The following is a 14,438-nucleotide window of genomic DNA, read 5'->3' on the forward strand; positions in this document are numbered from 1 at the left end:
GTGGCGCGGGGACGCGCTCGCTGGGGAGCGCGGTGGGCGGACAGAAGAGGAAGGGAGGCTGAGACAGAGGGAGCGGGAGCCGGAGCTCAGTCCTCAGCGCTTCACTGGAAGACCTCCGGAGCTGCAGCCCCGGAGCAGCCGCCAGTGAGTTTGTGCGGATGGAAACCTGGAGTGTGCTACCAGGACACGTCCCAACCCGCCAGCACCCCGCGTCCATTGCCCCCTATACCCCTGGAACCCAGTGGTGGTGGGTGGAGGGAGGTGTAGGGGGCGGGGCAGGGACCGCCTGACATTTCCGAACTCCGCGCGGGCTGGTGGGGGAGGTGGGGGAGGTGTGGGGCGGGGCGCTGGAGGCCGCGGTGGGCCCGGCTCTCCCGCTCCCTCGGAAGGGCAGCGCGCCATCTGTCGGGAGAGGGATGTACTGATGAGCACGGGATACCTAGGGGAGCTTTCAGGATAGGATCAGCTAAGGCGAGAAAGCGATTCGGCGGAGTGGGAGTCGGGAGCATAGGGGCAAGGACCGGGCTTTCACCTCTATAATTTCTCACCTTCCATCCCATAGTCACACCATGCGGCTCCCTGACCTGAGACCTTGGGCCTCCCTGCTGCTGACGGACGCGGCTTTACTCTGGCTGCTTCGGGGGACTCTGGGGGCTCTGCTACCCCGAGGGCTTCCAGGCCTGTGGCTGGAGGGGACCCTGCGACTTGGAGGGCTGTGGTGCCTGCTGAAGCTGGGGGGACTGCTGGGATTCGTGGGGACACTGCTGCCCCCGCTCTGCCTGGGGACTCCCCTGTATGTCTCCCTGAGGGCCCTGACCCCCGGGGCCTTGAGTGCCCCCCCAGTCAGAGTAGCTTCAGCCCCATGGAGCTGGCTGCTGGTCGGGTGCGGGGCTGCAGCGCTAAGCTGGGCGGTGTGGGCCGTGCTGAGCCCTCCAGGAGCACCGGAGAGGGAGCAGGGCCAGGAAAACAGCAAAGCCTTGATGTGGCGGTTGCTGAGGCTCTCCAGGCCAGACCTGCCATTCCTCACCGCTGCCTTCTTCTTCCTTGTGGTTGCTGTGTTGGGTGAGTCAGGAGAAGGCTTTGGGAACTGGAGGTGGGAAAGGTGCTTGGCACCAGCATATTCATTTCTCAACCTGCTTGGTCTTTCAGGTGAGACATTAATCCCTTACTATTCTGGTCGAGTGATTGACATCCTGGGAGGTGATTTTGACCCCGAAGCCTTCACCAGCGCCATCTTTTTCATGTGTCTCTTCTCTGTTGGGAGGTAAGTGATGGGCGACTGGGTTATTTGCTAAGAGCCAAATCTTTACAGGGGCCCACACACTCCTAACTCTGTTTTCAGATGCTTTTGTGCACAAAGCACAAACTATTTAACACTAAAACATGCATGTATTTATTTATTCACCATTCTATTTCATGTATTCACTCTTTCACTTCTTCATTCTCCATTTTTGTTCACCATCTGTAAAGTTTACATTGCATTACTGTAGTACAAATACAGTGAATGCGGTACAAAAGGTGTTCATGTATCAAATGAAATGTTTCTCAGTGGCTTCTTAACATTTTTGTCTCCAGGAAATTCCAGTTCTCTTTTGTCTTCTACCTCCCACCTTAAGTTTGTTTCCAAAGTTATCCTCTTGTTAGGGTAGGCGTATTTCTTCCTTTGGCCTTCCCCCTGACTCTCCTGTGACTCTGTGAAGTTGTTCCCTGATGCATCTTTTCTCTTTTCCACTTCATTTGCTATTCCTCTCCTTTTAGACAGGAATCTGCTGTCAGCTACCTAACTAACTAAGGCTGGGACTGGGATGAGGTGAGTGAGGCACCTAGGATGCAAAATTCAAGGCATTGCTCACTCTCAGGGTCCTGCCAGTACCTCCCTGTCCTCCCCCTAGAACCTGATAGCTCTCCTTTTAGGGTCATACTTCATTCAGAGTGTCACAGAAACCAATTCTTCTTCATCGTGTCGTCATTTCATTCTTGCTACTTTTTGCTGAAACCAATTACCCAGAAGTTTGTATTAAAATTAAACTTAAAAAATAGGTCCTCAATTCTCTTTGTTTCTCTGTAGCATTTGGCACTAGAATAATCTCTTATTATTGATCTCTTTCTCAAGTTAGCATTTCTGAACTCCCTTTCTACTTCCCAACCTACTCTCCCTACTCAGGTGAGCTTTTCTCTTCTGGACCCTTAAACATGGACTTTTCTCATGACTCAGTCCTTTACCTTTAAGAACATTTTTCCTATTGAGGAAAATGTTCGTTTCTGTAGGTGACTCCAAAGTCCATATTTCCCTGCCCAGCTCTGGTCTTGTAATCCAGCTGCCTCTTTGAGAGCCCCATTGGACAGCCCACTCTCATCTCATGCTCCACATACCCAGAGCTCCAACTACATCACACTCCCTCCTGGTCTTCTTGGAAGTGGCTTCATCTCCTTATTCCCCTTTATGAGACCATCAGTATCCTACACTATAAGCACCAGCAACACCAATGCCTTTCTCATAGTCAAAACCAGCCCTGTCATTTCTGTTTCCAAAATGTTTCTCCTGTAGCTCCCTTCTTGTCATTCTTTTAAAAAACAATTTTAAAGGAGATTGTATTTACTTATATTTAGAGAGAGAAGAAGGGAAGGAGAAAGAGAGGGAGAGAAACAACAATGAGTGGTTGCCTCTTGTGCTCCCCTCACTGGGTACCTGACCCAGCAACCCAGGAATGTGCCCTGACTGGGAATCGAATCGGTGACCTTTTGGTTCGCAGGCTGCCACTCAATCTACTGAGTCATACCAGCCAGGGCCATTATTTTTATTTTTATTTTATTTTTCATTTTATTTATTGTTATTCAGTTACAGTTGTCCCACCTTTTTCCCCATTGCTCACCCCTACCTGGTCCCCATCCCACTCCCACAGTCAACTCCCACCCCCCGCCTCCGGCTGTTCATACCCATGAGTCCTCTCTTCCTGTTCTTCTGCTTGCCCCTTCCCCTTCTTTGTCCCGTTATTCCCCTTCCTCCTCCCCTCTAGTCACTGTCAGTTTGTTCTTAATTTTACTGTCTCGTACTCTGTTTTGATCACTTGTTTATTTTGTTGATTAGGTTCCACTTACAGGTGAGATCATATGTCATTTGTCTTTCACCACCTGGCTTATTTCACTCAGCATGATGTTCTCTAGATCCATTCATGCTGTCACAAAGGGTAGGAGCGCCTTCTTTCTTACTGCTGCATAGCATTCCATTGTGTAAATGTACCACAGTTTTTTTTGATCCACTCATTTACTGATGGGCCCTTACCCTCTTTCCAGCACTTGGCTGTTATAAATAATGCTGCTATGAACATTGGGGTGCATAGGTTCTTTTGAATTGGTGATTCAGGATTTTTGGGGTATAGTCCCAGCAGTGGGATCGTTGGACTGAAAGGCAGTTGCATCTTTAGTTTTTTGAGGAAATTCCATACTGTTTTCCACAGTGGCTGTACCAGTCTGAATTCCCACCAAAAATGTACTAGGGTTCCCTTCTCTCTACAAACTTGCCAGCGCTTGTTTGTTGATTTATTAATAATGGCCATTCTGACCAGTGTGAAGAGGTATCTCATGGTGGTTTTAATTTGCATCTCTCTAATGGTTAGTGATGCTAAGCATCTTTTCATGTGTCTCTGGGCCCTCTGTATGTCTTCCTAAGAGAAATGTCTGTTCAGGTCCTTTGCCCATTTTTTAATTGGATTGTTTGATTTCTTGGTGTGGAGTTGTGTGAGTTCTTTATACGTTTTGGAGATCAAACCCTTGTCTGAGGCATCATTGGCAAATATGTTTTCCAGTAGAGTGGGTTCCCTTTCCATTTTGTTGATGTTTTCTTAAGCCGCGCAGAAGCTTTTTAGTTTGATGCAGTTTCATTTGTTTAGTCCTTCCTTCCCTTGCCCTAGGGGATGTATTGGTGAAAATATTGCTTTGTGGGATATCTAAAATTTTCCTGCCTATGTTCTGTAGGACTTTTATGATGTCATGATTTATATTTGTCTTTTATCCATTTTGAATTTATTTTGGTGTATGGTATAAGTTGGTAGTTTAGTTTCATTTTTTTGCATGTACTTGTCCAAATCTCTCAACATCATTTATTAAAGAGGCTCTTTTTACTCCATTTTATGTTCCTGTCCCCTTTGTTAAATATTAAGTGACCATATTGACATGGCTTTATTTCTGGACTCTCTATGCTGTTCCATTGATCTATGTGTCTGTTCTTATGCCAGTACCAGACTATTTTGATTACAGTGGCCTTGTAATATAGTTTGATATCAGGTATTGTGATTCTTCCTGCTTTGTTCTTCTTTCTCAGAATTGCTGAGGCTATTCAGAATTGTTTATGGTTCCATATAAATTTTTGAAATATTTGTTCTATATCTGTGAAAAATGTCATTGGTATTTTGATAGAGATTGCCTTGAATTTATAGATTGCTTTGGGTAGTATGGGAATTTTAGTGATGTTCTTTCAGTCCATGAATATGTTAAATGCTTCCATTTATTTGTGTCTTTCTTAATTTCTTTCTTCAGTGTTATGTAGTTTTCTGAGTATAGGTCTTTTACCTCCTTGGTTAAGTTTATTCCTAAGTGTTTTATTTTTCTTGTTGCTATGGTAAATGGAATTTTTCCCCTAATTTCTGTTTCTGATGTTTCAGTGTTGGTGTACAAAAGTGCCTTCAATTTTCGAATTTTGACTTTGTATCCCACTGTTTTGCGAAATTCATTTATTAAGTTGAGTAGTTTTTTTGTGGAGTCTGTAGGGTTTTCTATGTACACTATCATGACATCTGCAAACAGTGACAGCTCTACTTCCTTCTTTCTAAATTGGATGCCTTTTATTTCTTTTTCTTGTCTGATTCCTGTGGCTAGAATTTCCAATACTACATTGAATAGAAGTGGTGAAAGCATACACCCATGTCTTATGCCTGACTTATGGAGAAAACTTTAAAATTTTGACTCTTGAGTATGATATTAGTTGTAGATTCCTCATATATGGCCTTTATTATTGTTGAAGTATGCTTCCTCTGTTCCTACTTTCTTGAGTGTTTTTTATCGTAAATGGGTGCTGTGCCTTATCAAATACTTTTTCAGCATCTGTTGATATGATCATGTGGTTTTTGTCTTTTGTATTATTTATGTGATGTATTGCATTTATTGATTTGTGAATATCGTACCATCCTTGCATCTCTGGGATGAATCCCACTTAATCTTGGTGTATGATTTTTTTAACGTATTGCTAGATTTGGTTTGCCAATATTTGTTGAGGATTTTATCATCTATTTTCTTCAGTGATGTTGGTCTGTAGTTTTCTTTCTTCATTGTGTCCTCTCTCTTCATTCTCATTTTGATCACCAAAGTCCACACCATCATTTTATCTCCTCATAGTCTTCTAAATATAGTAACTAGATTTGTATAAGAAACCTATATTTTATAAAATACCTGCTTCCATGTTTTCACATTTTTCCTTCACATTTTATTGTAAAAATCTGGTTGGTGTAAGAGGAGTTGTCCAGTTTCAGGGACTCCTCTAATGGGGAACAGCATGACCGGGGCTCAGGAGTTTGGTGGGGCAGAGTTTGTTGCTGTGGTTCACACAGTGAAGTACCTGAAGTATCCGAAGTGTCCAGGACTAGGAAGAAGGACTTTGAGGTTGGGGAGTAAAAGGACCAAGGCAGCAGGGACGCCTGGATGGAGGGCTAGCTGGGGGGGGGCCTTGTCAGCACTGCCTGTTTCTATTTACAGTGTCTTTCACTTCTATTGTATTTTCCCCTTGTGTCTAGCACAGAGTGAACTCCATAAATACTGGTGAGTTTGTCTGGGTTAGGGGTTAGGATTTTGTTCTCATGTAGAGCTCATCATGCCCTTTTTTCTTCCTTTGTTTGTTTCTGCCCCTCTTGCCACGCTCCCTCTCCTGTTTCTCTCCTTCTCATGGTATACTTCCCCCGACTTTGCATTTCTTTTCATTCTGTGCTTCCTCTTCTTTTCCCTCACTCTCTGTTCTCTATCCCCTTCATTCTCCTGTCCCCTCCCTACTCTGCAGCTCACTATCCGCAGGTTGCCGAGGAGGCTGCTTCACCTTCACCATGTCCAGAGTCAACTTGCGGATCCGAGAGCAGCTTTTCTCCTCCCTTCTGCGCCAGGACCTCGGTTTCTTCCAGGAGACCAAGACAGGTGGGACCTGGAGTCCAGGTGTGGGGTTCCCCTGCACCTGCACACAGCCTGTCCCTTCACCTGCACCTGTCTCTCTGCAAGTGAGGGAGGCTGCTCAGAGGAGGGGGCTGTGTCAGAGGGGAAGGTCTGGAGCGGATTTCTGAGGGTTTAGTTGCACAGGGTTTCCCTGTCTGCTATGTCTTGCCCAGGGGAGCTGAATTCACGGCTGAACTCCGATACCAAACTGATGAGCTCCTGGCTTCCTTTAAATGCCAATGTGCTCCTGCGAAGCCTGGTGAAAGTGCTGGGACTGTACGGCTTCATGTTCAGACTGTCACCTCGACTCACCCTCCTGTCTCTGCTCGATGTGCCTCTTGCGATAGCGGCTGAAAAGGTGTACAATGTCCGTCATCAGGTACATGTGGCTGTTAGGGAACCCCCAGAGAAGAATTGGTCCTGGAGATCTTCTCTTCTCAGCCCTTAGAGCAGTAGTTCTGACAGGCTTTAGAAGGTCCAGGACCCCTGGGGCCGTATGCAAGAGTGTGTGTGTGTGTGTGTGTGTGTGTGTGTGTGTGTGTGTGTGTGTTTGAGAGAAAGGGAAGGAAGGAGGAAGACACGTTTTTCCAGGGAGACGATAATTGTCATCAGGTTCTCAAAGGTGTTCGTACATACCTTCCCCACAAAAGCTTAAAAATGCCATCTTAGAGGGGTTTTAGATAGAGTTTTCCCCTTTATAATCAGATTATAAAGTTTTCCCCTTTATAGTCTTTCTCAGATTCTCCAATCAGAGAAAGTAGAACATGAAGTCAGTAGAACCTGAATCTGAATGTTACTCCACCTTCTCTCTTAAAAAAATTTGAGGTAAAAGGTTCATGATGTAAAATTTACCTTTGTAAGCTATTTTTCAAAGTGCCATTTCAGTGGCATTAAATACACTCACATTGTCGTACAACCACCATCACCATCCATCTGCAGAATTCTTTTCATCTTCCCAAGCTGACACTTGGTGCTCATTAAACAACTACTCCCCATTCCCTCTCGTCCAGCCCCTGGCAACCACCATTCTACTTTTTGTCTCTGTGAATTTGGTGACTTAAGTATCCTATAAATGGGTTCATACATACTTGTCTTTTTGTGACTGACATTTATTTAGCATAAGGTCTTCAAGGTTCATCCATGTGGTCGCATGTGTTAGAGTTTTTCTCCTCTTTAAGGCTGAATAATATTCCGTCAGTGCAGACAGCAGGTTTTGTTCACCCAGCCATCTGTCGACGTGCACTTGGCTTGCTCCCACCTTTTGGCTGTTGTGAATAATATTACTGTGAACATAAACACACAAGTATCTATTTGCATCCCTGTGTTCAATTCTGTGGGCGTGTACCCAGGGGTAGGATGGCTGGATTGCATGGTAACTTTATTTTTAATGTTTGGAGCACCACCGCGCAGTTTTCCACAGCGCTGCACCATTTTACATTCCCACCAGCTATGCACAGGGTTTGGTTCAATTTTTCCACATCCTTCTGCAACACTTACCTTCTGTGTTTTTTTATTCCATTTCTTGTACTTACTTATTTTTAACTGGAAGTTTGTACCTTTTGACCACCATCATCCAATTTTCCTATTGTCCACACTTGCCTTTGGTAACCACAAATCGATATCTTTTTCTTTCAATTGGGTGAATTTTTTTTTTTTTTTAGATTTCACTAATAAATGAGCTCACATGGTTTTTGTCTTTATCTGACTTATCTCACTGAGCATAATGTCATCAAGGTCCATGTTGCTACAAAAGGCAGGATTTCTATTTTTAAGGGCCTAATAATGTATATGTCACTTAAAATAAGCATCCTAATGATTGTGAGCTGATACCTCGTTGTGGCTTTGATGTTCATTTCCCTAGTGATGAGTGATGCTGAGCATCTTTTCAAATGCTTATTGGCCATTTTTATGTCTTTTTGGGAGAAATGTCTATTCAAGCCCATTGTTCATTTAAAAAAAATATTTATTTATCTTTAGAGGGGAAGGAGAGAGGGAGAGAAACATCAATGTATGGTTGCCTCTAGTGCTTCCCCTGCTGGGAAATAGCCTGCAGGGAACCGGCCTGCAACCCAGGCATGTGCCCTGACTGGGAATCGAACCGCGATCCTCTGGTTCCCAGGCCCACGCTCAATCCACTGAGCTACACCAGTCAGGGCCCGTTGTTTATTTTTAAATTGGGTTGTTTTTCAATTGTTGAGTTGTAGAAGTTCTTTATATATCTTATGTATTATCCCCTTAACAGCTATAAGCAAATGTTTTCCTGTTCTATGGATTTCCTTTTTGCTCTGTTGATAGAGCCCCTTTGACGCACAAAAGTTTTTAATTTTGATGAAGTCTAATTTCTTTTTATCTTGTTACCTCTGCTTTTAGTGTCATATTCAAGAAACATTTGCCAACTCGAGTGTCATGAAGCTTTCCCTCTGTTTTCTTCTAAGAGTTTTATAGTTTTAGTTTTCAGGGCTGGGTCTTTGATCCCTTTAAAGTTACATCTCCACCTTCTGTTAACCAGCTGTGGCTCCTTGGGGAACTGCTCTTTTCATTCAGACACAGGGGTGGTGTGAATTAGCTTTAATAAAGGCAAAAAGAAATACTGTGCATCTCCTACATTAACTAGCATTGAGAGTTCGGTGATAATTTGTTCCCTCCCTCCTTCACTCTCCTTACTCCTCCCGAAAATAAATGTGAGGAAGAGGGAAAGAAGTCAGTTTTCTGGTCTTAGGTAGATTGGGGAGCATCCACGGGCTGGAATGGAATGGAAGGTTCGCTGCCTTCTGCAGAGTGAAGCCATACATACATCTTCGCCCCGCTTTTCCAGGCGGTGCTTCTGGAGATCCAGGACGCGGTGGCGAAGGCCGGGCAGGTGGTGCGGGAGGCAGTTGGAGGGCTGCAGACGGTGCGCAGTTTTGGGGCTGAGGAGCAGGAAGTCTGTCGCTATGAGGAGGCCCTTGAAAGATGCCGGCAACTGTGGTGGCAACGAGACCTGGAACGAGCCCTTTACCTGCTCTTACGGAGGGTGAGAAGGCTGAGTGGCTGGGGGTGGGGGCAGGGGAGGGCCCAGGAAGAGGGCAGGGTCAGGAAGCCGAGAAAGCCGGGAAAGCTGGGGAAACCTCCAGGAAACCGTCCTAGGTTTCTGCTGCTCAGCTTGGTGGAGAGCAGGGAGGGGAAGGAATGGGAGGAGTCTTTCTCAGTCCCTCCTTTCTCGTCCTTTCCAGATGCTGCACCTGGGGATGCAGGTGCTGATGCTGAGCTGTGGGCTGCAGCAGATCCTGGCCGGGCACCTCACCCAGGGCGGCCTGCTCTCCTTTCTGCTCTTCCAGGAGGACGCAGGTAGTTATGTGCGGGTGAGTTGGGAGCCTGTGCGTGCTCTCTTTGTCCCTGTTTTTCTCTCTGGCATCTGGGCCTTGGGCTTTATTGATTTCATTTAAAAGTATAAAACAAACACCAGCTGGTGTGGGTCAATGGGTAGGGCAGCCTCCCTTAAACCAAAATGTTGTTGGTTTGTTCCTAGTCAGGGCACGTGCGTGGGCTGCAGGCTGGGTCCCATCCCCTGTCGCTGGCTGGGGGCTTGCAGGAGGCGGCCTGTGGGCAGCTCGATGGTGTTTCTCTCGCACTCCGATGTTTCTTTTCCTCTCTTTCTCCCTCCCGTCCCCTCTCTCTAAAAATAAAGAAAATCTTTAAAAAATGCAAAATGCCAGCTCACGGTGTTGTGAAGAGTTTAAAACATGCAAAAAAGGAAAAAAAGAGACAAACTATAATGAATCTGCATGTACCTGCTTTGATAATTACCAATTCATGGCCAATCTGCTTTCATTTGTACCCTCACCCTCTTCCCTCCCACCCATATTATTTGGAAGAAAATACCGGGTATAATTTCACCTGTAAATATTGTATTTAAAAAATGTAAACATTAAAAATATAACCATGAAGCCATTATCACACCTGAAAAGTTAACAAGTTCCTAAAAATTCATCAAATAGGGTCAAATTTCCACTTGTCTCATACATGCAATACAAGTATGTACTGCATTGATCTCTTTCTTGTGTGTGTCTGGTGGCATCAGCCACGGCGCCCAATGAACTTACTAAGATCCATGAACTTACTAAGGCTGCAAAAATGGCTGGACCCTACCAACCCTCATCTACTGCTTGGTTATCCACTCATGCGGTTGGACTAGGAAAGGCAGAATGAGCATTCGGCTGTTCCTCTATATTTACCAGGTTTCAGTATAGTTGGTTACATCTATTGCATAAATTTCCCAGACATTTGTTAAACATCTCCTGTGTGTAGAGAACTGTGGGAGGCACCTGCCTTTAAGGACTTCCCCATCTCCTCAGGGAGGCTGGGCCTGTGCCCTGGGAACTCAGAACAGTGACTGAGAAGGTCGGGGGTCAAAGTCACACTGTGCGGGGAGGGTACCATGCAGTCGGGATGGGGTGGCAGGGTGTTGGTGCTACTTTTAAATGTCATCCAAACTGCACATTTGAGAGTGGAGAGTCTTTCTGGATGAGGGGAAGTGTGGCTGGGGTGAGGTGTGGCAGACATGTGTGAGCAGTGGGGAAGTTGGTTCCTGGTGGAGCTGTGCTGGGTTAGTTGACCCTCCACTCTGTTTTCCAGACCCTGGTGCACATGTGCGGGGACATGCTGAGCAACGTCGGGGCTGCCGAGAAGGTTTTCCGCTACTTGGACCGGCAGCCAAACCTGCCTCCACCGGGGACTCTAGAACCTCCCACTGTGCAGGGGCTGGTGGAATTCCACGATGTCTCCTTTGCCTATCCCACCCGCCCTGACCGGCCTGTGCTCAAGGTGCCTGGAAGAGGCCAGGGGAGGAAACAGGAGCCCTCACTCCCTGCTGCTTACCTGTGACCAGGCATCAGATCCTGTAGATCAGTTGCTTCTGAGAAGCTGATGTTACCTCTGATAGGAGGAGAAGGGGAGGGGGCCTGAGGGAGGAGAGGGAGGTCCCTTACTCTTTCCTGGCTTTTCTAGGGGCTGTCGTTCACCCTGCGTCCCGGTGAGGTGACGGCACTGGTGGGGCCCAATGGGTCTGGGAAGAGCACAGTGGCTGCCCTGCTGCAGAACCTGTACCAGCCCACTGGGGGGAAGCTGCTGCTGGATGGGAAGCCCCTGTCCCAATATGAACACCGGTACCTGCACCGACAGGTGAGTGGTGAGGAAGAAGGACAGGAGAGAGGAGAGAAGAAGCAAGTGCAGAGAGCACGGGAAATCCGTGGGCGGAGACTCAGAGTCCATTCTGGAGGAGGTAGAGGAAGAGGTAGGAAAGGAGGCCAGGAGGACCTTGCTGAGGGGGTTCACATACTGTCCCCTGCTCTTGTTCCCTGCACAGGTGGCCCTGGTTGGACAGGAGCCTGTGCTGTTCTCAGGTTCTGTGAGGGACAACATTGCTTACGGGCTGACGGGCTGCAGTGACGAGCAGGTGATGGCAGCTGCCCGGGCGGCCCGAGCAGATGAGTTCATTGACGAGATGGAGCATGGGCTACATACAGGTACCTCTGTTAAAGCAGAAACGAGCTTATTCCTGGGTGAGGGTTGTGTCCCTGTAACTCCGTGTGTGCTGTTCCCTCACCCTTTCCTCGGCTCCCAGTGCCTCCCTCCCCAACACCAGGAGCTCTGCTGGGGCCACCGGCAGGTGCGAACCCCATTCCTACCTTACCCAGGGCCATCCTATTTGTGCCGGTGGAAATACTATCTGCCCTTGTCCCTGCTTGTGTGGACAGTGTCATCATGGTTACTTGTGTCTGAAAAAGGGTGTTTGCCGGTTCCCTCAGATGTAGGGGAGAAGGGGAACCTGCTGGCGGTGGGACAGAAACAGCGTCTGGCCATTGCTCGGGCCCTTGTGCGGGACCCACGTGTCCTCATCCTGGACGAAGCCACCAGTGCCCTGGACGTCCAGTGTGAGCGGGCTGTGAGTACTGGGGCAGAGAACAGTGGGGCCTGGACCATCACATTTGAAGGACCAGCTTCTGCAGGACCAGGCAGTGAGGGGACAAGTGGCCCACTAGCAGAAGGAGTGTCTGCCTTTTTGGTGGTGGGAAGTGGAATGGAGAATGTGGTGCTGTGGGGACAGTTCCACATGGGCATCCCTGCCTTAACCACCCGCCAGCTGCCACCGTGCAGCGGGAGGAGGGCGGTGCAGCCCTTTATCTTCCCCTCTCCTACCTTCTCTTGTTTCACACCTTCTGAACCCTAAACAAGAAGGTGGGCCAGTGAGGGTGTGGTGTCCATCCTGTTCTCTCTTCCTGAGGCACTATAGCCCTCCCGCTTCCCTCTTCAGCTGCAGGACTGGCAATCCCGTGGGGACCGGACGATGCTGGTGATCGCACACAGGATGCAGACCATCCAGAGAGCTGACCAGGTCCTGGTGCTCAGGCAGGGACAGCTGCTGGAGCGCACCCAGCTCATGGCGGGACAGGACCTCTATTCCCGCCTGGTGCAGCAGCAGCTGGAGGACTGAGGCCCTGGACACTGGCCCTTCTCATGGCCGTCTTCCTGACCCAGCAGCTCCGCTCTGAGCTTCCCTGGGGCTGTGCCTCTGGGTACTTGGTTGTTCTGTGATGGAGATTTGGACCATGCGAGCCTTTGTCCATGGGGAGAGGGGGTTGCCATCTGTGTCCAAGGAAGGACCTTCCTTCCTTAGTGAACAGAGCTGTGCCTGGTGCTGAGTAGTGTACTGTGCATAATAAATGTACTTTAAAACACTTTTGCTTATTACCCGTATTTTTCAGACTATAAGATGCACCTTCCCCCCAAATTTGGGAGGAAAAGGGTACATCTTATAGTCCAAATGTAGCTCATCCAGCTTTCTGTGAAATATTATGTTATTTATGTAATTAAATATTTTACCACCTTTTTTGCTTCAAAACATTTTTTCCTATTTTCCTCCTTTAAAACCTAGGTGCGTCTTATGGTCCCAAAACACGGTATATAAATAGCACACATTCGTACAGAGAAGCAAATTTAACTTTTGTTTCACTTCCCAGAGATATCACGGTTACTATTTTGCTGGCTATCCTATTAGTCTTTTATCTGTTGTCTGAGTACAATATTAGCCAGTTTGACATGAATATTGATGAGGTTGCCTTTCTGTACCCTTCCCCATTCCCAACAGTGTCTTATATTTGGGAGCTAGGGTGTGGAAGGGCAAAATATAGTTTCATAATTAAGTGTTAATAAAAATCGATAATAGGCCCTTGCTGGGTAGGTCATTTAGTTAGAGCGTCTTACCCATATGCCAAGGTTTTAGGTTTGATCCCCAGTCAGGGCACATACAAGAATTCACCAACAAATGCATAAATAAGTGGAACAACAAATTGATGTTTCTATCTCTCTCTTCCTCTCCCTAAAAAATAAAATTAAAAAAGTGATAATAATTGCCCTAGCTGGTGTAGCTCAGTGGATTGAGCGTGGGCCTATGAACAAAGGATCACAGTTCAATTCCCAGTCAGGGCACATGCCTGGGTTGCAGGCCACTTCCCTGCAGGGGATGCACAAGAGGCAAACATACTTTGATGTTTTTCTCCCTCTCTCCTTCCCTTCCCCTCTAAAGATAAATAAATAAAATCTTTAAAAAAAGATTTTAAAGCTATATGATACCTTTATAATAGCTTTATAAAGCTACTGTTTATAGAGTTTAACTTGAGTGAGAACTATGCTAGGCGTTTTTTGTGTATTACCATTTTGTGTCCTTAATTGTAGAAAGTTGATTGTTATTAACCCCATTATATAGATGAGGAAACTGAGTCTCAAAGAGATTAAATAACTTCCCCAAGGTTACACAGTGGGAGAGCTGGAGTTTGAATCCAGGCCTGACCTCAGAGTCCACACTAGGCCATATATCATAATAATCTGACTATCTGGCACAGGGCTCAATTCATAGTAGACAATAATAAATGTTGGATAAATGAATAAATCTCCTTCTACTGTCCTCATTCTTAACCCTCCTTTCATGTACCAACCAATGAAAATCCAAAGCTGTACACCTAACTGGTTACAGGGTTGGACTTACTATCAAAGATTCCTATTCTAGGAACAGAAACTCCACGTTCCCAGAAATAGCAGGTACTTTCCAGCGCTAGCAATGAACTAGCCAGAGCTGCCGCTGTGTGGGGTTTTGTTCTGCCTGGCAACCAGGCAGCAGGATCAGAAGCTCCTTATGCACAGAAGCCTTTGCTTCATCCTGCTTGCACCCTGCAGCTCCGCGTCTCTGTCTCTCAGCTGTCACACAGGTG

The 14,438-nt window shown here is 46.8% G+C and overlaps 1 protein-coding gene across 1 annotated transcript; it reads left to right on the top strand.

The window, feature by feature from the left end:
* TAP2 (transporter 2, ATP binding cassette subfamily B member) lies at positions 1 to 12,908 on the top strand. Its single transcript, XM_037146061.2, has 12 exons — positions 1 to 144; positions 563 to 1,062; positions 1,150 to 1,264; positions 6,047 to 6,177; positions 6,366 to 6,571; positions 9,008 to 9,205; positions 9,405 to 9,533; positions 10,807 to 10,995; positions 11,179 to 11,352; positions 11,537 to 11,696; positions 11,979 to 12,115; positions 12,485 to 12,908. Exons 2-12 carry the CDS (start codon positions 570 to 572, stop codon positions 12,662 to 12,664), a joined length of 2,112 nt encoding a protein of 703 aa, XP_037001956.2. The 5' UTR covers positions 1 to 144; positions 563 to 569; the 3' UTR covers positions 12,665 to 12,908.
* Positions 12,909 to 14,438: the final 1,530 nt, after the last annotated feature.

The sequence above is a fragment of the Artibeus jamaicensis genome, unplaced genomic scaffold (genome assembly GCF_021234435.1).
Source record: "Artibeus jamaicensis isolate MK-2021 breed Jamaican fruit bat unplaced genomic scaffold, CSHL_Jam_final contig_601, whole genome shotgun sequence".
Lineage (NCBI taxonomy): Eukaryota > Metazoa > Chordata > Mammalia > Chiroptera > Phyllostomidae > Artibeus > Artibeus jamaicensis.